Below are 22,173 nucleotides of genomic sequence, written 5' to 3'. Positions count from 1 at the left end.
CGTCCAGTACCGCCTCCTTTTATGCAACCAGAGAAAAGATTAAGGCGTATTGATTGGGCTAAAGTAATTTCCAGAGTTTCGAAAAAAGGTCAAAATTCATCATAAAAACGTCCAATTCCCCCTTTTATGAACCCAGACGAAAAATAAATTGTATTGAATGGCATAAAGTAATTTGCAGGGTTTCAAAATATTGCCTTTATTTCATAGAAACGTCAGTATCCTTATTGAACCAGATGAAAAAAGAGTAAATTCAATGAATTTAAATAATTTCCAAAGTTTCAACTTCAACAACAAAATTCAACAAACACGTACAAAACCCCTCCATATGACCCCACACGCAAAATCAAAGTGTATTTTAAAACCGTTCAAAAATTGCCATTGTTCCATAGAAACATCCAATACATCCCTTTAATGCAACCCGACAAAAAATAATGTGCAATGAATGGAATAAATTCATTTCTGGGTAAAAACTACAAAAGTCAACAACATGTAAATTTCACCTCCTAATGCAACCGGATGAAAGACGAAAGTGCATTTTATGGTTTAAATAGATACAAAGTTTTGAAAAAACGGAATGATTCCATTAGAACGTCCAAAACCCCCCGTATGCAAAAATATGAAAAATTAAAGTGTACTGAAATGATAACATTTGTTTCCAAAGTTTCGAAAAATTGTCAATATTCAATAAAAACATTCAATACTCTACCATATGTAAAGATACAAGAAATCAGAGTCAGTTAAATTCTTGTCCAGAGTTTCGAATAAATAGTCAAAATTAAGAGAAAATGTTCTCTACCATATGCTAGCAGGTAAAATGAGAGTCAAATAAATGGAAAGAGATCATTTCCAGAGTTTCGCAAATTGTCAAAATTCAACAAAAACTTGAAAAACCCACCATACGAAAAATTAAAGGCTATAGAATGGGTTAAAGTCATTTCTAGAATCTGGAAAAAATTTTACTATTCCGTAAAAAGTTTCACTACCCACCTTATCAGACGGTAAAATGAAGTAAATAAAATGGAATATTTTCATCTCCAAAGTTTCAAAATATTGCCATTATCAAATAGAAGTGTTCAATAAGCCCTCAATTTATGCAGCTAAACGAGAAAAATAAGTGAATTCAATGGGTTAATGGAATTACCAGAGTTTCGAAAATTGTTGTAATTCAATAGAATAAACGCTCAATAAGGCCGCCTTAGGCAACCGGATATAAATGGAAAGTGTATTGAATGGATTAAGTTAATTTCCAGAGTTAAGAAATATGATCAACATTCAATAAACGCGTCAAATAATTCCCTCAATTGCATCTCATTAGGTTTGATCTTAGAAATTCCACTTTTCGTGTTTTATCTCAGATTTAGTTATGTCTAGCAAATTTTTATCTTTAAATATCCTCTCCAGCTATTTCAGCCAAGCCTTTGCAAGTTCACAGCGTACAATATGGTCTATAATTCCCGAGTTCGTGTCTAATATGTATAATTAGGTCGCACAAAGGCATTTTAACTTTTCGTATTTTACCTGAGAATTCTTTGTCTCGCAAAATATTCTCTCTATGTATCCACTCTACCTTATTCAACCAAGCGGTGTAGTTCATACCGTACAATATGACCTCTTGTCACCAAGTGCATATCTAATACGGTTTGGTCACACGGGAGCATCTTATTTTAGACTTTTCGTGTTTTAATTGAGATTTTGTTGTATCCCAAAATATTCTCTTTATGTATCCACTCTATCTTTTTCAACCCAGCATGTAAGCAATTTGAGTAAAATATAATCTAAATAGTATATCCTAATTGCGTTTCTAATATGGTTTGGTCTGATGAAAGTTACTTAATTTTTTACTTTTCGTGTTTCAGTGGAGATTTTATTTCTCATACAATTTTCTGTCTATGTACCCTGTCTCTTTTTCATCCAGGTGTGTCAGTTCATAGCGTACAATATGGTACATAGTACATTGATCCCAAATGTTACTTTAATACTCCTTGGTGATACCTAAGCATCTTAGTTTTTCACTCCTGGTTTCTTTGCTCAGATTTCATTACCAAGGTGGCGTCAACTTTGGCCGTAGAGCGCTGTGGCTCTAGTAACCCACGACTCGAAGTACGAGATAAAGTCGGTAGTTGCGATATTTGCACATTTGCATATTTGATGTGTGTATGTGTATATCACCATAAATGCTCCAGCTTTAGTGATATCACATTAAAAGCTCTCTCGGATTGCCATGACATTTACTTGAAGTGTTTTTTATGCCGTGTAAATAAGCCCAATATTTACAATTTGGCGGCCGATGTGGCGGTTCATTTGTTGATGTAGCAGTTCATTTGTTTGTGCGATTCAGGGGTGTGCCGCGAGGTGTCACCCTAGGCACTGCTCCCGGGAGGAAGCATTTTGACCCACGCGGGACCAGTCACGTCTCAACTCCCGTCGAGCGTTCATCCCTCTTGTGCACGTTGGGCCCTTGGCAATATATCTTTCCGTGTTGTCCTTGGTCTGTTATCCACAGCACTCAGAATAAATCTGCTGTTCATTCAAACGCTTTATATGTGCTTTATTAGTATTTCCTAGCACCGCCTGCGCTGAAATAATTTCCAGCACCCCCACAAATTGGTGACCCCGACGTGATCGCTAAGGTGACTCAAGTGTTGCGCGCGAAAAGTTTTTATATTTATTGTGTGGAAACGGAAATTTTCAGTGCTCGCCGTTTATCTAAATTTTGAAGTGCTCTAATCACGCATCCTCACGGGAATATGGCCGAAAATACACACGCCGTCAACCACGTGGCCATGCGGGTGCCGCCATTTTGTCCAGAGAAGCCACAGCTCTGGTTCGCCCAACTCGAGGGGAATTTTCGCCTCGCGGGCATAACCGAGGACACTGACAAGTTTTGGGTGGTTGTGGCGAATCTCGATACCCGTTACACACAAGAGGTCGAGGACATAATCGTCAACCCTCCCTTAACGGACGAGTACAAGCGGTTGCGAGAGGAATTGGTTCGGCGGGTTTCGCCGTCCGAGGAGCAAAGGATCATGCAACTCCTCGGGAATGAGGATATGGGTGACCACAGACCGTCGCAGTTTCTGCGAAATCTTCGCTCTTTGGCTGGCGGAGCCGTTCCGGACGACTTTTTACGGACAATTTGGCTGAGCCGCCTGCCGCGTCCCGTTCACGCCATTTTAGTCACCCAGGCGTCTACGAGCTTGACAGATCTCGCCGCCCTGGCAGACAAGGTAGCGGAGGTGACTCATTCGCCGTACGCTGCCGCATTGGCCCCCGACCCAGTTATTAGTGCAATGATGGAGAAGATAGAAAACCTCTCTCAACAAGTGGCAGCGCTCGCCAACGAGCGCGGCCCACACTCGCATCCCCGTTCCCGCAGCCGTGGCCGAACCCCACCCCGTCACCAGTCCTCCATTAATTCCCAGCGAGACCAAGGCATCTGCTGGTACCACCGCCGTTGGGGGAGTAACGCCACTAAGTGTACCCTTCCCTGTTCATACGACGCGGGAAACGAAGCGGGCAGTGCCTGAGGGCGGCAGGTTACTGTTTAGAGCTATCCAACCGTGTTTTTGTCGTTGACGCCGCGTCCGGCGTCAAATTCCTTGTAGATACTGGTGCTGATATCTGTCTCTACCCAGTCACGCGGCTCCGTGAGCGTCGAGGGAAGTCGGATCTTCAGCTTTTCGCTGCCAATGACACTCCCATCGCCACATACGGATCTGTCACTCTCTCCCTTTCCCTTGGCCTCCGGCGAGAATTTTTGTGGAAGTTTGTTGTCGCCGATGTGCCGCAGCCAATAATAGGGGCCGATTTTCTCCGCCATTTCGGTCTCCTTGTGGACATTGCACGTAAACGTTTGGTGGACAATGTGACGACGCTATCGGTTAAGGGCACCGTCGCCTCTCCCAGCAAAAGTCAAGTGAAAGTTGTCAGTGGTGCTTCCCCATATTCCCGCCTTATTGCCGAATTCCCGGAGATAACAAATCCATCGGGGGCTCCGCGGCGAGTCAAGCACTCCACGGTTCATTTTATAGAGACCACCCCTGGCCCTCCGGTTTCTTCTAGGCCCCGCCGTCTCACCCCAGACAAGCTTGCCATTGCCAAGAAGGAATTTGAGCTGATGCTTCAGACAGGTACTGCTCGGAGGTCATCTAGCTCATGGTCGTCTGCCTTACACCTGGTGCCGAAGAAGAGCGCCGAGTGGCGCCCGTGTGGCGACTACCGCTCACTGAATTCCAGAACCGTGCCCGATCGTTACCCGGTACCGCATATCGAGGATTTTGCGCAGGGGTTATGTGGCTGTACCATATTTTCAAAAATTGATTTAGTTCGGGCGTTCCACCAAGTACCTGTCAACCCTGCAGATATTCCCAAAACTGCCATAATAACGCCTTTCGGCCTTTTTGAGTTTCCATTTATGACATTTGGCCTTCGAAACGCTGCGCAGACCTTTCAGAGGTTTATAGATGAGGTGTTAAAGGGATTGCCTTACGCGTATGCATATATAGATGATATCCTTGTTGCATCACGTAATCCTATGGAGCATGAGCAGCATCTGCGGACAATATTTGGCCGCTTGAGGGATCACGGCGTGGTTATTAATCCCTCAAAGTGTGTTTTCGGTGTGAATGAGGTACAGTTTCTAGGATGCACGGTGTCGGAGGAGGGAACTAAACCACTCACCGAGAAGGTTAACGCTGTGCGTGATTTTCCCCTTCCAGCTACCGTACGCCAGCTACGGCAATTTTTAGGGATGGTAAATTACTACTGCCGTTTTATCCCCAATGCCGCAAATAGCCAGGCTCCCCTTAGCGACCTTCTGGCGGGCAAGGTAAACGGCAAGAACTCAATCAGCTGGACACCAGCATTAGAGACTTCGGTCCTAGCCTGCAAAGAGGCTTTATGCAATAGTGCCGTTTTAGCACATCCGAACGTGTCTTTACCACTGGCCCTTTTCACAGATGCTTTGGAGTTTTCGGTTGGCGCCATCCTTCAACAACTCACTTCCAAAGGATATCAGCCTCTTGGTTTCTGGACCAAGAAACTGAGTGATGCTGAAAGGCGTTACAGCGCTTATGACAGAGAACTGTTAGCAGTATATAAGGCAGTACTCCAGTTCCGGCATATGGTGGAAGGACGAACCTTCACCATCTATACGGACCATAAACCCCTTTCTTTTGCATTTTCCCAAAGGCATGAGAAGTGTTCCCCCCAGCAGTTTAGGCATTTGGACTTAATAAGTCAATTTACCACAGACATCAGGTATGTAGCAGGTAAAGATAATATCGTAGCGGACACCATGTCCCGCATTCAAAGCATTTCTGCCTCCATAGATTACTCTGCACTGGCTGCCTCTCAGGAGTCTGATCATGACCTTGTCAATTCTCTTCAGAATTCCTCATTAATTTTGAAGAAAGTTGCTTTTCCTGGTTCATCACACCCTCTGTTATGTGATATGTCCACTTCCTCAGCCAGGCCAGTGGTCACCGAGCCTTTCCGAAAACAGCTATTCCTCAGCATGCATGGATTATCCCACCCTGGCATTCGACAGACAACCCGCCTAGTAGCTGAGCCCTTTGTTTGGCATTCCATGAGGAGAGACTGCCGTGCGTGGGCACGCTCATGTCTACAATGCCAGAGGAATAAAATCACGAGACATGTTTCGTCCCCCATTGGTGCTTTTCCCATTACCAGTGCCAAATTTATGCATATTCACATAGATTTTGTTGGGCCTCTTCCATGCAGCCATGGTTTTCGCTATATATTGACATGTGTTGACCGCTTCAGCCGGTGGCCTGAAGCTTTTCCTATTCAAGACATCCCTGCAGAAACTGCCGCCAGTACCCTTTTCCAGGAGTGGATTTCACGTTTTGGAACTCCCGTTCGCATCACCACTGACCAGGGGCGGCAATTTCAGAGTAACTTGTTCCGGCAGCTGATGCAGTTGACGGGGGCAAAGCACCTGCAGACATCAGCCTATCACCCTGCAGCCAATGGGATGGTGGAACGCCTTCACCGCCAGTTGAAGGCAGCTATCCGTTGCCATGGTGGTAACCAATGGACTGATGTCCTGCCCGTGGTTCTCATGGGTCTGAGGTCCACATTTAAAGAAGATATTCAGGCAACGCCTGCAGAGGTCATTTATGGCCAAACACTTCGGCTTCCTGGAGAGTTCTTTTCCCCTTCCACTAGTGCCATTGCTGCTACTGCAGATTATGTCACCACCCTGCGGCAGGGCCTTCGCCGACTCCAGCCACAGCCAGTCTCTCGACACGGAGCCCGCAACATTTTCATGTTTAAAGATCTGGAAACTGTTTCCCATGTATTTTTGAGAAATGATAGGCTCCATCCATCGTTGGATCCTCCTTATGATGGGCCATTTCCAGTGATCCAGCGTGGTCCCAAGACATTCAAGCTGAAAATCCAGGGTAGAGAGGTATCTGTGGCAATTGACCACATCAAACCAGCGTATGTTGTTAATGATGACATTTCTTGTGCCCAGTTTGATGAAACTCCATGGTTAGTGCCACATTGCCCTGCTGCTATCATACCTAGGGCGACCAATCCTACTGTTCCTCAGCAGCCTCCCATATTACCGCAACCTCGACGATCACAGAGAAGAGTGCATTTTCCCAAGTATTTAGCTGACTTTGTGACTTAGGGGCGTTTCAATTTTTTTTCCATCTCCTGTATGTTATCTGATTTTACTTTGTACTTGCTGATGTGTTATTGTATAACAGTATTTGTTTTTTTTGTGTGGTATTATGTACCTGGCATTTCTTAAATAATTTTTGTGTTTCGTGTGTTTTACAATCACTTCGTGAAGTGCCAGTTACAATTTCTCTCTCTTTGCAAGAGTATGCTCCACATCTGCCAAGGGGGGTGATGTGGCGGTTCATTTGTTGATGTAGCAGTTCATTTGTTTGTGCGATTCAGGGGTGTGCCGCGAGGTGTCACCCTAGGCACTGCTCCCGGGAGGAAGCATTTTGACCCACGCGGGACCAGTCACGTCTCAACTCCCGTCGAGCGTTCATCCCTCTTGTGCACGTTGGGCCCTTGGCAATATATCTTTCCATGTTGTCCTTGGTCTGTTATCCACAGCACTCAGAATAAATCTGCTGTTCATTCAAACGCTTTATATGTGCTTTATTAGTATTTCCTAGCACCGCCTGCGCTGAAATAATTTCCAGCACCCCCACAGCCGACATTAAGAATTTGAAAATGGCTCTCCAATCTATGGAAAGTATTACCTTGCAGCCAATTGCAAAGAAAGCTGTAACATTGTCTGCGGAAATGAAATCCGAAGTCAATAAGTCAGAAGGCCTCAATAGTGACGACACCGATTTGTCCCCCAAAAATGTAAACACAAAATTTAGCACCAAGAGTTCAAAATCCACCGTCACTGACGAGGAAGGTTTTCAAATTATGAATTACAAGAGAAACAAACAGAAACGAAATATGGTGTTCGGAAGTTGTAAGCAGCCTGCTATTACGTGCAACTTTGTGGGAGTTCCTCGAAAGACTCTTCTACATTGGTCGTGTCCAGTCCAATGCAACACCTAATGACATTGTGAAGCATCTGTCCAGAATTTTTTCTGGGTATGAATTCAAATGTGAAAGTTTGAGAGTTGATGAAGTATATAGTTCTTTTAAACTCAGTGCGCCAATTAGCCCTATAGATCATCTGGTTAAAGAAGATATTTGGCCAGTTGAGGTGAAAGTGGGGAAATTTTACCCCTCAACACTGCGGAAACAGACCCCTACTCATGAAGAGATGAGGAGTATTCCAGAAGTTTCCGCTGCGGTGATAAATCGAAACGCCGATTTGAAAACTTGTGATGCTCTGGTCCTGGACCTTTGCAACAAGGGGCCACCACGACAACACTACGGAAAATTCTTCATTAGAGAAGCGTGTTACCCGCCTCCAAACGGGAATATCAAAGCCCAAGTCCTTCTGACTAGGTAGTGGCCTTAATTTATTTTGCCAAAATGTGAGATGTCTACAAAATAAGACAACGGACATAACACTTAAAACTAGCGATAGTCAGGTTCTTGAAAATCTTTTGCTTTCATATAATTTATACTGGGCAAACAAACAGCCTACTTGATTGTCTGCCTGCCTAGATAATGTAATTACCAATTATGTTCCTGAACTGTGCAGTATAAGTGTCATTGATTATCTCCTATCTGACCATCAAGGTATAAGCTTCACTTTTAATACTCAAATAAACCAAAAATATTCTCAAATAGAGGTAAAACCATTATCATGAGGCCCGTAACAAGAGAAGGTTTAGAGAGTTTCCAACTGCTTCTATCTTGTATCAATTGGCATGGTATTTGCACAGACTCTGGAGAGCAAACAAGTTTTTCAAGTTTTTTAGGTAATTTCCTAGACACTTTTGAACAATGCTTTCCTTAAAAAATACTTAACTCTATGCCCACTAAAAATAATCTCTGGTATACTGGGGAATTATTAGCTCTTAGAAATGATTTACTTAATTACTATCACTCTTACAAAACCAGTGGAAGCCTGCATGACAAAGAGGCTTACTCGAAATACAAATGAAATTATTATAATTCAGTTATCTTCCTCCAAATAATTTAAATTGTAAATGGAAAATCGTTACTCCATTTGATATTATATCAACTGCTAAAAAATTTAAAAAAATCTAACAGTAAGGAGCCTGCTATGGTCTTTCTAATTCCCTAATAAAGGACATTATTGTGTTCATTGCAGAACCATTAGCTATGTTAGTCAACTTATGTTTTAAGACAGGCGATTTTCCAACAGCTCCAAAATATTTCAACACAGTACCTGTCTAAAAGAAAGGTGATTTAGATGATTTAGCTAACTACCGCTCCATTTCCATAGTCCCAGTTTTTGGTAAAATTTTTGAAATTATTAAGAAAGATCAAATTTGTAATTTTTTTGAGTCAAATAATCTCTTTTCCAAATCACAGAATGACTCTCGATCTGGGAAATATACAATTTTGTGCAGTAGAGTCCATAGTTAATTATATCATTAATGCATTTGAAGAGAAGGAGTCAGTCTCTGTAACACTATGTGATCTTAGTAAGGCTTTCGACTGTGTTAATAATTCAATATTACTAACCAAGCTAGAATATTATGGTATTAAGGGAATTGCACTGAAACTAATGAAGTAATATTTGGATGATCGCCACCAATTGGTTGACCTTGATGGCTGTCGATCTACAGCTCTTAAAGTAAAATGTGGTGTACCAGAGGGCTCTGTGCTTGGCCCAATACTTTTCATCATCATGATAAATGATTTGCTCTGTTATATGAAAACTGCACCTGTTTTATATGCCAATCACATTATTTTTGTGCAAAAATATCAATGTCTAGAGGATGCAAAGGTACGATCTAGCGCTATGCAAAGACAGGCTAAGGAATGGTTTGATGTCAATCATTTACATTTAAATACTAAATAATACTACTATAAAACTCAGCATGTTGTGTGCAGTCTTAAATTAAAATTATTGATGTTGAAACTGTGAAAATATTAGGAATTTGTATTAATACAGAACTTAACTGGGAGACTCACATCAGTCTGACCCATAATAAACTGAGTAAAGCTGTTTATATGTTAAGAAAGCTCAACTTTTTAACTTCAAATTTTAAATTTAAGACTTAACCATGCCTTCTTTCAATGTCATTTGAATTATGGTGTTGAGTTATGTAGTTGGTAAAATTTTTGAAATTATTATCATTAAAATACTACCTCCCAGTCATCACCTGTAAATTATTACCCATTCCCAAACTCATTATAGCATACCCACCATCTTACCCCTACGGCAGGACACCCACGGCAATATCCCGCCAGTAACACCATCACCACAGGATGCTCTCCCACTCCTTTCCACTCAAAATACCTTGACCCCCACAGGTAACATCGCTAATCTTTGTCCCTAACACACGACTGAATTCCCTGATAAAGACCTTGAGTCATCACATTTTATCCAACTACCCACAAAATACCGGTTCGGATTTCCCCAAACCTTTTGGCCCCTAAACCCTTTTGCACCGGAATTCTTCCCTAAAAGCCACCACAGATCCCTAAATCCTCTGGCACCGGAATTCGTCTCTTTCCAACTTGAAGGTAAAAATACGTCTCAACGTCTTTCCTCTCAAACCATTGATCTACGTGAACGATATGCGGCTTCTAAACAATCCATTAAATCCAAAAAGTAAATTCCTAAACAATCAATTAACCTTATGTGACATTTTTAGATCTCACGCTCATTCTTTTCAAATAACTTACCTCAACGCCCAAAGTCTCTCTGCGCACCTTGACGAATTGTGTCAACTTCTACCTGACAACGACGTTCATGCAATTTCCATCGCTGAGACTTGCCTTAAGCCTCATATGCCTACCTCATCCATCGACATTCCTGGCTACAACTTCTATCGACATGATTGTATCGGCAAGGGTGGTGGAGGCGTTAATGTCTATGTGAGAAAAGATCTCTCCTTCAAAATTATATCAAAAAGTTCTTCCATTTACTGCAAAAGACCTGAGTTTGCATTCTTAGAGATAACCTTCGACACACAAAAAATTCTTTTAGGCATAGTTTACCGCCCACTCAAGGTAGGTTACTTTTCCAACTTGGAAGAAGCATTATCTTCCATCATTCCCAACTATGACCATGTTATTATTGCCGGTGACTTCAATGCCAACTTTCTTTCCTCAACTCATGACTCTAAAACAATGACTCTCTTTGTCATACCTTGTTCTTAGCATACTTCCCCTAGAACCTACCCATCATACATATTCATCAGCCACTTGGCTTGATGCAATAATTACAGCCAACCCTGACAACATCACAACATATGGGCAACTTTCTGCCCCAGGAATATCCATGCATGATGTATTATTTTTAACATACTCAGTTAGATGTCCTAAATTTAAGCAGAAATTCATTCTTACTCGCTATTTCAAGTCCATAGATGACAAAGACCTAGTATCCGATGCGGCTACCATTCCATGGCAGTCTATAGAATTCATCGACGACATAGATAAAAAAATTGAACTTTTTAATATGTTCTTAAATGAGCTAGAAGACAAACATGCACCGTTTAGAAATATCCGACTGTCCAAACCACGCTCCCCTTGGATAACAGATGAAATAAAATACTTGATGCGTAGGCGTGATGCAGTATATAGCCTGTTTAAAAAACATAGAAACGAAAATGTATTCAACATCTACAAAAAACTGCATAACAAAACTAAACAAGTCATTAGAAATTCCAAAATCAGATATGCCTTCCAAATATCTAAAGAGCCCCCATCACCTATTTGGAAAAGCTTGAAGTACCTTGGTGTCGGAAAAACTAAAAATCAACACTCCCTACCTGCTGACATTTCTCCAGACGACCTAAACCGTTTATTCACAACCCCACCGATGGATATGGACTTTAATGCAAAAAATGAATACTTATACAGTTTACATAATTCTGAACCAACTCCAGTTTCTGCTGGAAGCTCATTCAAAATTTCTCCGGTTACACAAATGGAAGTCCTTCAGACCCTCAAAAAAATCAAGTCCTTCTCAGATGGAGCTGATGGAATTTCAGCTATTCTCATACAAAAGTTAATTCCCATTGTGCTTCCTGTTTTAACTCATATCTTTAATTGGTCTATTCTAACTGGAACATATCCCTTACTCTGGAAACGTGCCCTCGTCCGTCCCATCCCCAAAAAATCCTCACCCACTAACATTGCTGAATACAGACCAATTAGCATTTTGCCTCCTCTATCAAAAGCATTCGAAAGACTCATTCACGAACAAATTTCAAAGTTTCTCAATGAAAATAACTTACTTGGTCCTCTAAAATTAGGCTTTCGGTCCTCTCACAGCACAGCTACCGCCCTCCTTAAAATATAGCAGATGACATCCGACTATCATACCTAAGTAACCGATTTCAGAGTCATCACACCTAATTCATTCTTTTACTGGCTTCAAATACACAGGGGTGTTCCACTAGGATCCATTCTTGGACCATTGCTTTTTCTTCTGTATATAAATGATATTAGTAAAGGCATTTTAAATTGCAATCATCACCTTTATGATGATGATTTACAAATATATCACCATTCCCGCCTTCAAGACCTACCTACAATTATAAACGAAATTAATTCAGATCTAGCTGCTTTGTCATTATGGGAAATAAAAAATTTATTGAAAATAAACCTAATCAAAAGTCAGTCCATTATATTCGGATACCATAGGATATAATCAAAAATAAGTATTGATAAACTACCACCACTAAAATTGCAAGGATCTATCATACCATCCCTAAGGACAGTAAATAATTTAGGCTTAACCATAAATGAAACATTATCTTGGACTGATCATGCAATTGCTATCTGCAGAAAAATTAACTCATCCCTGCATTCACTTACAAGGTTAAATCACATTGCTCCCCTCTCCTTAAAGATGCTTCTTGTGTACTCTTCTCATACCCCTCTTTGATTACTGTGATGTAGTATACCAAGACCTTTCAGGCGAACTGAAAACCAAACTCCAGAGGACCCATAATTTCCGTGTGCGGTTCATATGTGATCTTAGGAAATACCATCATATTTCAGACTCATTTAATAGAATATCCTGGTTAAAGCTAGAAGGCCGCAGGCATTTACATATTCTTTCAGTTTTCTACGGAATATTTTCAAACCACACACCTGAAAATCTATACAAAAATTTCCTCTTCATCAGCACAATCCACAAAAGAAATACTAGGGGTAATAATCAACTTCTTGTCCCACACCATCGCACGGAAATCTATCACAAATCCTTTCATATTACAGCATGCCGTCCGTGGAACTCTCTCCCAGATGACATAAAAAACTCCTAATCAACAACAACATTTAGAAGAGCACTTTACAAGTTCATTTTCCTCAGGTACTTAACTTAACCAGTATACCCTCCCTCATTCCATTCAGCTGTTATACAGATCACTGCTTCTGCTTTTTTTTTCTATTTAGTTGTTTTTGTCATCTCAATCAGTAGGAGTTTGCATCATTATTTTCAGTAATATTACGATTCTCATTACTCTGCTTGTGTTGTCAATGTATTTAATTTCTATTTCAGTAACTTAATAATATGTATACTATGTAAAAATGATTCTTACAATGTCATGTATCTTTCCTCTAATTAATAGGGTTTTCGCAGGTTTTTCACACTCCCCTTCTCTTTGTGGGTGATTTTCCTGCATGGGTTTTTACTAGTTGAGCAATGCCATGCTCTCCCTAGCTTTTCCAACAAACCTCATTCTTTGCTTAGACTTTCCTTATTTTATTCTTCTCTATCTTCACTGTCATTTTGACTATGTGTGTATGTGTAGGTGTATTCTTAATTTATATATGTATATGTATGTATGTATGGGTTTAAATGTGCATAATTATGTATGAATTTATGCATGTGTATGAATACATGTATGTATGCTTATGTGTGTATATGTATGTGTGTGTGGATATGTATGTATATGCATTGTATATATGTATTTATGTGTACATTTGAATATATGGATATATGGATTGTGGATATGTATGTGTAGGTAGGTATGTGTATGCATATATGTATGATATATGCCATATATATATATATATGGCATATTGTACTATATATATATATATATATATATATATATATATATATATATAGTACAATACACAGTAACACACAATATAGAAACACAAAAAAAGAAGAACACTCACACGTTATTTCTTGATATTTCGACGGAAACAATCCGTCTTCCTCTGAAGATATAGATCTATATCTTCAGAGGAAGACGGATTGTTTCCGTCGAAATATCAAGAAATAACGTGTGAGTGTTCTTCTTTTTTTGTGTTTCTATATTGTGTGTTACTGTGTATTGTACTATTCGGCACTTCCGTGTTACGTCTACGAAAGCATATATATATATATATATATATATATATATATATATATATATATATATATATATATCTATAATTTTTTTTTTTAAGGTAATCTACCGGTTAAGGTAGGTTTTTGGATGGACACAACTACCAAACAAATATTTTATTACTCCTAACAAAACACAAAATCCATCATCCTACTCTATATCAGGTCCGTCTTCATCTCCGAGTACTTTCTTCCTCCCTTCATCCCGTCCAACATCCCTATCCTGTTCCTTCCCTTTCCTCGTTTTCCTAACATTCTCCCCTCAATTACAGTCTTAATCATCCCACTGCCGGTCAATACCCCCTTCATCCACTTTTCCTGCCTCCATATGACTTCTCCCAACAAACCCCTCTCTTCGCCCACCATACCAAGTACTTCCTCATTTGTTTTCTTCCCTGTTCATTTCACCTTCTCCATTCTTCTCCACACCCACATTTCAAAAGCCTCCAGTCTATGTCTATCCTCCTGCTTCAATGACCATAGCTGCACTCCATATCAAAGTTTTTACGAGTCTTTTCTTAGCATCCTTATGCAACGTCCATCTCATTAACTCCCTCCTCCTTGTGAAAGCCTCTTTGCCTGGCTCAATTCTTCTCCTTACGTCCCTACTACTTTGACCGTGTTGGTCCAAAACACTTCCGAGATTCGTAAACTAGCTCTAGCTGTTTTTGCCCTCCTATTTTAATGTTAAGCTTAGCCTATTTCTTTCTACAAAATCGCATAACCTTTGTTTTATTAATATTGATTCTCATCCCATACCTGTTGCACTGAATTTCCAATTCACTCAGAAATGCTTGCAACCCCTTGGCTGACTGACAAACTAAAGCTTGGTCTTTGGCAACCCTGATTTTACAAATTCCCCGCCCACTTACATTCCTACCTCCAGTTCTTACCATGCCTCTTAAATCATTTACTCTGCATACAGGTTGAACAGCAACGGTGATAATGGGCAACCCTGCCCATTTGGACTCCCTGTTCCCCACTCACACCTGAGCAGTCTGAGACATGTACAGGTTGCGGATTAGCCTCCTTTCCCTCCAATCTATTCCTATTTTCTGAAATATACTCATTAGTTTCCTGGTTGTGTTCTATATTCCTCTTGATTAATAATCTCATTACTGCAATGGCATCACGTGTACCTCTCCCCTTCCTTAACCCAAACTGATCATCCCCTAACTAATCATTTGCCATACTCTCTATCCTTTTGTTTATGATCCTGAGAACAACTTTAGCTGCGTGGGATATCAAACTTATTGTCCTATAGTCCTCACATGATATAGTCTTTACCTTTTTCAGAATAGGTACTAAACCTGATCTCACAAAGTCTCCCGGCCAGATTCCTTCCTCATAGATACTATGAATCAGCCCATATAGCCTCTTCCTCCCAAATTTTTTAAAGCATTTCAACAGTTCTGCAGGAATGTTATCCACCCCCACGGCCTTATTCAGTTTCATATCTCTTAATGCCCTTTCTATCTCATCGTCTAGTATGCCTTGACCGAAGCTATCTTCCTCTATATTATATTCTTTTTCAATGTCTAACTTTGTTGGTCAAAGTACTTTACTATACAGTTCTTCTATATACTCTTTCCATCTCTCTTGGATCTTTCCTGTGTCAACTATTACCTAACCCGCCTTATCTGTAACTGTTAGCATAGATCTCCCTTTCTTATTTCCCGATAAAGATTTAACTATTCTGTACAACGCACCGATTTCACCTTTCCTCTGCAGTCTTTGCATATCCTTGCACTGCGTTTTCCACCATGCTTCTTTTGCTTTATTTGTTGCCAGCCTCAATTTATTGTTTAATTCTTTTTACTTCATTTTGCCTAACTCTATATTTACATTCTTCCATTTTTGCCGCTCATCCATCTTTGTAATCATCTCATCCGTGATCCATGGTTTCTTAGTCCTTTTAGTGTTAACGGTTCCAATAGTGTCTTTCGCGGCTTTAGACAACCCTCTCTTGATACTTTCCCATATGGAAAAATATTTTGAATTAAAATTTGATTTCCCAAGTTTTAAAAAATTGTCAATAATCAATAAAAACATCCAAGACACCCCACTTGTGCAACAAGACGAAAAATGAAGTGTACTTGTACTTATTGGATCTTAAGTCATAACTTGACTGTAGAAAAATTGTACAAATTCAAAAACAAAATAGAATACCCTTCCTTATAACCCTAGGTGAAAAATTTAAGTGTATCAAATGGATTAGAGTCTTTTCTAGAGTTCTGAGAAATTGTCATTATTTCTTAAAAACGTCCAATACTCCTCCTAGTGCAACCAGACAAGAAATTAGTACACTGAATGGATTAAATTCATTAACAGAGTTACATAAACTTGTCCATATTCAAAAATCTCGTCCGACGCATCCCTCTTTTGCAACCATAGGAAAGAGGATGAGTATTGATTCGATCTGAAGTCATATCTAGAGTTTCGAAAAATTGTCATCATTACATTAAAACGTCCAATTCCCTTAAACCACAAATTGAAAAATAAAAGAAAATTAAATGGGTTTAAGTCATTTGCTTAGTTTAAAAAATATCATAATTCAATTAAAATGTTAAATTCCACTCCCTTGTATCAGGGCAAAAAATTCAGTCTATATAATGAATTTAAGTCATTCCAGAGTTCTGAAAAATTAACAAAATTCCACAAAATCTTGAAATACTTTTGAAACCGTACGAATAAGTTAGTGGGTATTGAATAGGTTAGTCATTTCTGAAGTTTCAAGAAATTGTCAAAATTCAATGAAAATGTTCAATACCCTCCACTTTTGTAACTACATGATAAAATTAAGGTGTATTGAATGGATGAAAGTAATTTCCAGAAATTCAAAAATTTGTCATAATTTCATTAAACTTTCAATACCTCCCTTTTATGCAATCAGACAATAAAATTAATATAAACTTTAGCTGTGTTGAATGGATTAAAATCATTTAGAGTTTCAAAAAATTGTCATAACTCCATCATAACATGTAATCGCCCCCTTGCGCAACAAAGTGAATAATTTAAGTGTATTCAATGGATTAACGTAATTTGCCGAGTTTTGAAAAATGATCATATTTCCATAAATACATCCAAACTGTGCACTTATGCATCAAGGTGAAAATTCAGAGTGAATATAATGGATTGAAGTTATTTCCAGTTTTTAAATATTTACAAAATTTTATAAAATCTTTAAAAGACCTAAACTTTTGAAACTGGACAATCAAGTTTTGGTGTATTGCATGGATTAAATCCATTTCCGGAGAATTGACAAAATTCAATGAAAATGTTTAATACCCTCCACTTTTGCAACTAGACCATTGGGTGAAGGAAGAATTGAATGGATTAAAGTCATTTCCAGAGATTCGAAAAATCATCACAATTACAAAAAACGTTCAATAACCCCCTTTTTATGCCATCAGGCAATAAAATTAGGGTGTATGGAATAAATTAAAGTAATTTCCAAAGTTGAAAAATTAAAGTGTATAGAATTGAATGAAGTAATTTCCAGAGTTTTGAAAAATTTGCCTAATTCAATAAAAATGTCCAATATTAGCCACTTACAATATTTTTTAAATAGGGTTGTTGAGGAGAGTGGAAAAGGAGTAAATGACAGAAAGGAATGCAAACTAGGTTTTAAGCGTGGTGGATGAAGAGAGGGGATTGTCGGGAGAATTCCAAAGGAGTCGAGAAAGGTGGAGCATTTTCTCTGCTGTTGGAAGGATAGTGACTGTGACAGAGGGAAGAACGTTGGGCAAACAAGGGAGGGGAAGGAATTTAAAGAAGAAGGCAGAGGCGTGTTGGGCAGAATTGAGGAAGGAAGCATGTGGAATTGAAGAGGTCTTAAATTTGTGTCAATTCAAAATTTACCTCATGTGGTAGAGTATCAAATCATCAAATCTTTCATGGTTGGCATTGTTGGCCAGCCTTTTACAGTAATCTGACCAACAATGGAAGATAATTATTATTTCATCAACGGACAGTATAATTCACGGTTAGCTAAGTGATTTATAGTGCCGTGTGTATCTCAGAGAAGTTTAAGTGACAATGGAAAATAATTATTTTCTTAAGTGTTCACAAAATTGATCTTTTCTGAGGGGCTACAGGGGGATTCTATCTGGAGAAACTGGCAACACATGTGGAAAGCTCTGCACACAAGTTAAGTGAGCTCGCAAATATAAAGCACTCCTTATTGGTCAGTCGTGATCACCTGAGAAAGAATTTGTCAACAGAAGTAGCTAGTGCCAAAATGAGGTGACCCAATGGATTTACAAATGCCACAATTCCTGCTTGCTGCATTGAAAAAGAGAAAGAATAACATGGGTACAGTGGCTAGCTCTTTTAAAAAGTTATCAGCCATCATTCATTGATGATTGGTGTAAACTATTTCATACCACGAAATGTTTGAATAAATTCGTTGAATTGACACTGAATGAAACAATCATTAGAGCCTCATTTTAGCAATTCAAATAAACAAATCACATGATAATGACAATTTAATAAGAATATAAAGATACATTAATACACAGTAAAACATCAATAAAAATAACATATTTGTTCAGTAATATTTCATAAAATTATAGGATTCATGTAAAATGGATTGATCGTTAAAAATGTATAAATAAGAATTAAACACATTATTGACCAGTGGCTGCATTGCCATCCTCACACGATTTCAGCAAATCTCTCAGATACACTTTATCTTCATCAGAGTATTTTGGGTTCACCAACGCCTTCCTTATCTCACATTTGAGACATTCATAAACATTGAGCACATACCTTCCAGCAACATACTTTAAATATGGCGTTTCTGCCCACCTTCCTTGCAGTAATCGGGTGACATGATTCTGGGGAGATCACAAAGAACAAATCAGACTCATATCTGTAAACATCATATTAATTAGATTTTTCACATTTGTTGGAATTTGGCTTTGATTGACAATCAGTATAACTTAAAAAATTCCTAAATAAGACTAAATCAGTGATGATTTTAATGTGTTGATATCTTGATATCATTTTCCACTGATACAGCACTATGATATGAGAATAGTGAATTTTTCACTTATTGTCGATCAATTTGAGAAACTTTACAAAAATTAGAAATTACCCAGCAACAAATTGAAAACATCTTACCTTCACTAAAAATGCATTTCCATTTACTCTCCTTAATCTCACGGGCAACCCAGAAAATACTTCATGATGCTTCAGCCAAGGCTGAATTATATACTAATGAAACTAGATTTTTATTGTTTTAGTTAGACGCCATTACATACTCCTACTTAACAGGTATCACAGGATGTTTTGCTTAAAAAACTTCTCAAGAATAACTGACATTTGGAGTGCATCCAACAAGAATCCACATTATGGGATGACTGACTTAGTTTTGATGTCATTATGGGATATGGGATGTCCAATGACCTTGTTCAGCACTTTACATGCACACAAAACTTCCCTTTTAGGAAATTTGATTTAGTAATCACGTCTTCAAACTGCATCCCTTGGCTGTCAGCCGAAAAAACTAACCTTTTTGCCCTCTGATGACTGTGCTCAAAGTTACTTCTGTGGTTTCTTTGTTTCGTTTGAATACGATTTAACAAAATTTGAATATTTTCAAGCGAACTTCTTCTGCCTATCAATATCGTGCATTTTGTTTACAATTTTCTACAGTTCACCAAGCGATTGCCCGCAGCTATTTACCACCTGATCAGTAATTTCTTAAAGCGTAAGCAGTACACATTTTGTTTTATTTTGGATAGATAGAGAGATTTATTTGCATAGAACAATAAATAATTGTATGGGCTTCGTGAAGATTTAGAGGTGCATTAACATACATACAAATTCATAGAAATAATAATGTACATGAAATATATGAGAATTAAAGATTTAAAAGACAGAAATCCCTACATTAGCTCTTTCTATATACAATTGGACACTATAAAAAAACATTATTTACAAAGATATCTCTAAACATTTTTTTGAATTTATTTTCTTGGGGGAGTATTCGTTTTAACTCTTCAGGCATTTGATTAAACAGCAGTTTTCCTGAAACTTCTGGGGTTTTTTAATAGTGTTGCTACTCTGCAATGGCCATTATGAAGATTATCCTTACCCCTTACTTGTGAACATCCCTATTTCTGACCAGTGAAGGGGTGTTGGTGCAGGCATACAAAATCATATTACGCATATAGATACAGGGAACCGTCATGACTTTGTGACATTACAAGTATTCCCTGCAGGATTTTCTTGCATTTAGTTTAATTATCACCCTTAATGCCCGTTTTTGAAGTATGAGTATTCTATTGATGCTTCCATGGGCTGAACTCCCCCAGCAGACGATGCCATATCAAACTATGGACTCAAATATACCACTGGGATCAATACTGCTGTAATACAATAGTTGGCAAGATTTTTAAAAGGAATAGGGCTGAACATTATTTTTTACTACATTTTTCCATTTCATACCTCCAGCTTAACTTGTTGTCAATTTCTAAACCCAATACGGTGGGATGTTTCCAACTCAGAAATCAATTGGTTTCCTATTTCTACAGAAATACTTGACTGAAGGTCTCTATTAGTAAATACCAAGTAAACTGTTTTTCTTGCATTAATTGTAAATTATTTACATGCAGCCATTGAGCGACTGAATTCACCATTGCATACATATCTATTTCTAATTGAGATGATTTAGTATGACCTGCTATTAGACTTATGTCATCTGCATAGAGCACCACATTATTATTCTCTGGAGAGATTATAGCTTTTTCAATGTCGTTCACATACACCAGGAAATGTAAAGGCCCTAATACAGAACCTTGTGGAACACCATATTTAATAGTTTTCATTTTTGATTTGTAGGTAGCACCATTTTTTCCGACAATTTCTACATACTGTTTCCTATTTTCCAAAAAAGATGTAAGCCAATGATGAGCTACTCCCCTGATACCATAATGTTCTAGTTTAGTTAAAAGAATGCTAGATTTTACAGAATCAAAGGCTTTTGATAGATCCATGTTAACCCCTATAACATGCTTTTTATCACTTAAAGCTTGGGCAATTTTAGTGACATAATCACTGCATGCAGTTTCTACACTTTTATTTTTTGTGAAGCCATGCTGTGACTGAGAAAGAACTTTATTTTTTATGAGGAATATTAATAATCTTTCTTCCATCAATTTTTCAAGTATTTTTGAAACACATGAAATAAGTGAGATTGGCCTGTAATTATTCAGTTGATCTTCGACCCCCTTTTTATGCAGTGGAATAACTTTGGTTATTTTTAATTCTTCAGGAAATCGCCCAGTTAGAAATGATTCATTGGCTATATTGGTAATAGGTAAAATGAAGGATTCTTGACAAAGTTTTATTAGATAATTTGATATGCCATCATGCCCCCTGGATTTTTTATTTTTTAGTTTCTTTATTACATTTCCGACTTCATTTTCTCTGGTGCGATTTAAGTAAATTGATTCACTAATGTACATTACTTTTTCTATGCTATCATTTAGAATTTTATCTGTGCTCTTGTTTTGCCAATGAATTCTATGAAGAAATTATTGAATTTTTTTGCCATATTTAGAGGATCACTGATTTCTTTTCCATCAATTGTTGTTAAGAAGCATTTATTTTTCCCTGGCTCTGATATTTTACAGGAATTTTCATTATTTACCACAGATCACAACGCTTTTGTTTGATTGGTAGAATTCGAAATAATTTGTCTGGCATGGTCATTTTTTGCTTTCCTAAGCAGCATCCTGTACTCGGACTTCAGTTTATTTCTTAAGGGTATCAGCCTAAATTTACTTTACTAGCCTTAGTTAAGTAGCTAAGCCTATTTCTAGCAGTCAGAAACTCATTTGTCATCCAGTTATATCCTTTATTTGTAGATTTATTTTTTATGGCTAGCTTTTTCAATGGAAAACAAATATCCCCGTAGAACTTAATAATTGATTGAAATTCTTTGAAATAGTTTGTAACAAGATTTGCATTTAGTACTGCTGGCCAGTCAACACTCTTCAACTCCTCCGATTTGAATAAATTTATATTTTCCAGTGAGTATATACGTGCCTATACTGTATCTGTGTTTCTCTCACTTCCATCTGTTTAATTGTATGTTAATTCAATAATATGAGCATGATGGTCTGAGATAGTAGTTTCTAAAACTAGAGATTTGAAATAATGCTCGGCTAGATTTGTAGCTATGTTGTCAATAACGGTTTCTGAGTGAGATGACACTG

The 22,173-nt window shown here is 38.3% G+C and overlaps 1 protein-coding gene across 6 annotated transcripts in view; it reads right to left on the bottom strand.

Annotated features, from left to right (window-relative positions):
• Positions 1-18,433: 18,433 nt before the first annotated feature.
• Positions 18,434-22,173, bottom strand: part of LOC139689321 (uncharacterized) — a 46,315-nt gene continuing 42,575 nt past the window's right edge. For all 6 annotated transcript variants that reach the window (XM_071586399.1, XM_071586404.1, XM_071586400.1 and 3 more), the window contains exon 7: positions 18,434-18,786. In XM_071586399.1, the coding sequence (XP_071442500.1) occupies positions 18,577-18,786 (210 nt within the window). In that variant the 3' untranslated portion in view covers positions 18,434-18,576. The remainder of the gene's footprint in view (positions 18,787-22,173) is intronic.

The sequence above is a fragment of the Hetaerina americana genome, unplaced genomic scaffold (genome assembly GCF_022747635.1).
Source record: "Hetaerina americana unplaced genomic scaffold, ioHetAmer1.1.p SCAF_22, whole genome shotgun sequence".
In the NCBI taxonomy this organism is placed as follows: Eukaryota; Metazoa; Arthropoda; class Insecta; order Odonata; family Calopterygidae; genus Hetaerina; species Hetaerina americana.
This window is presented reverse-complemented; position numbering and strand designations above follow the sequence as displayed.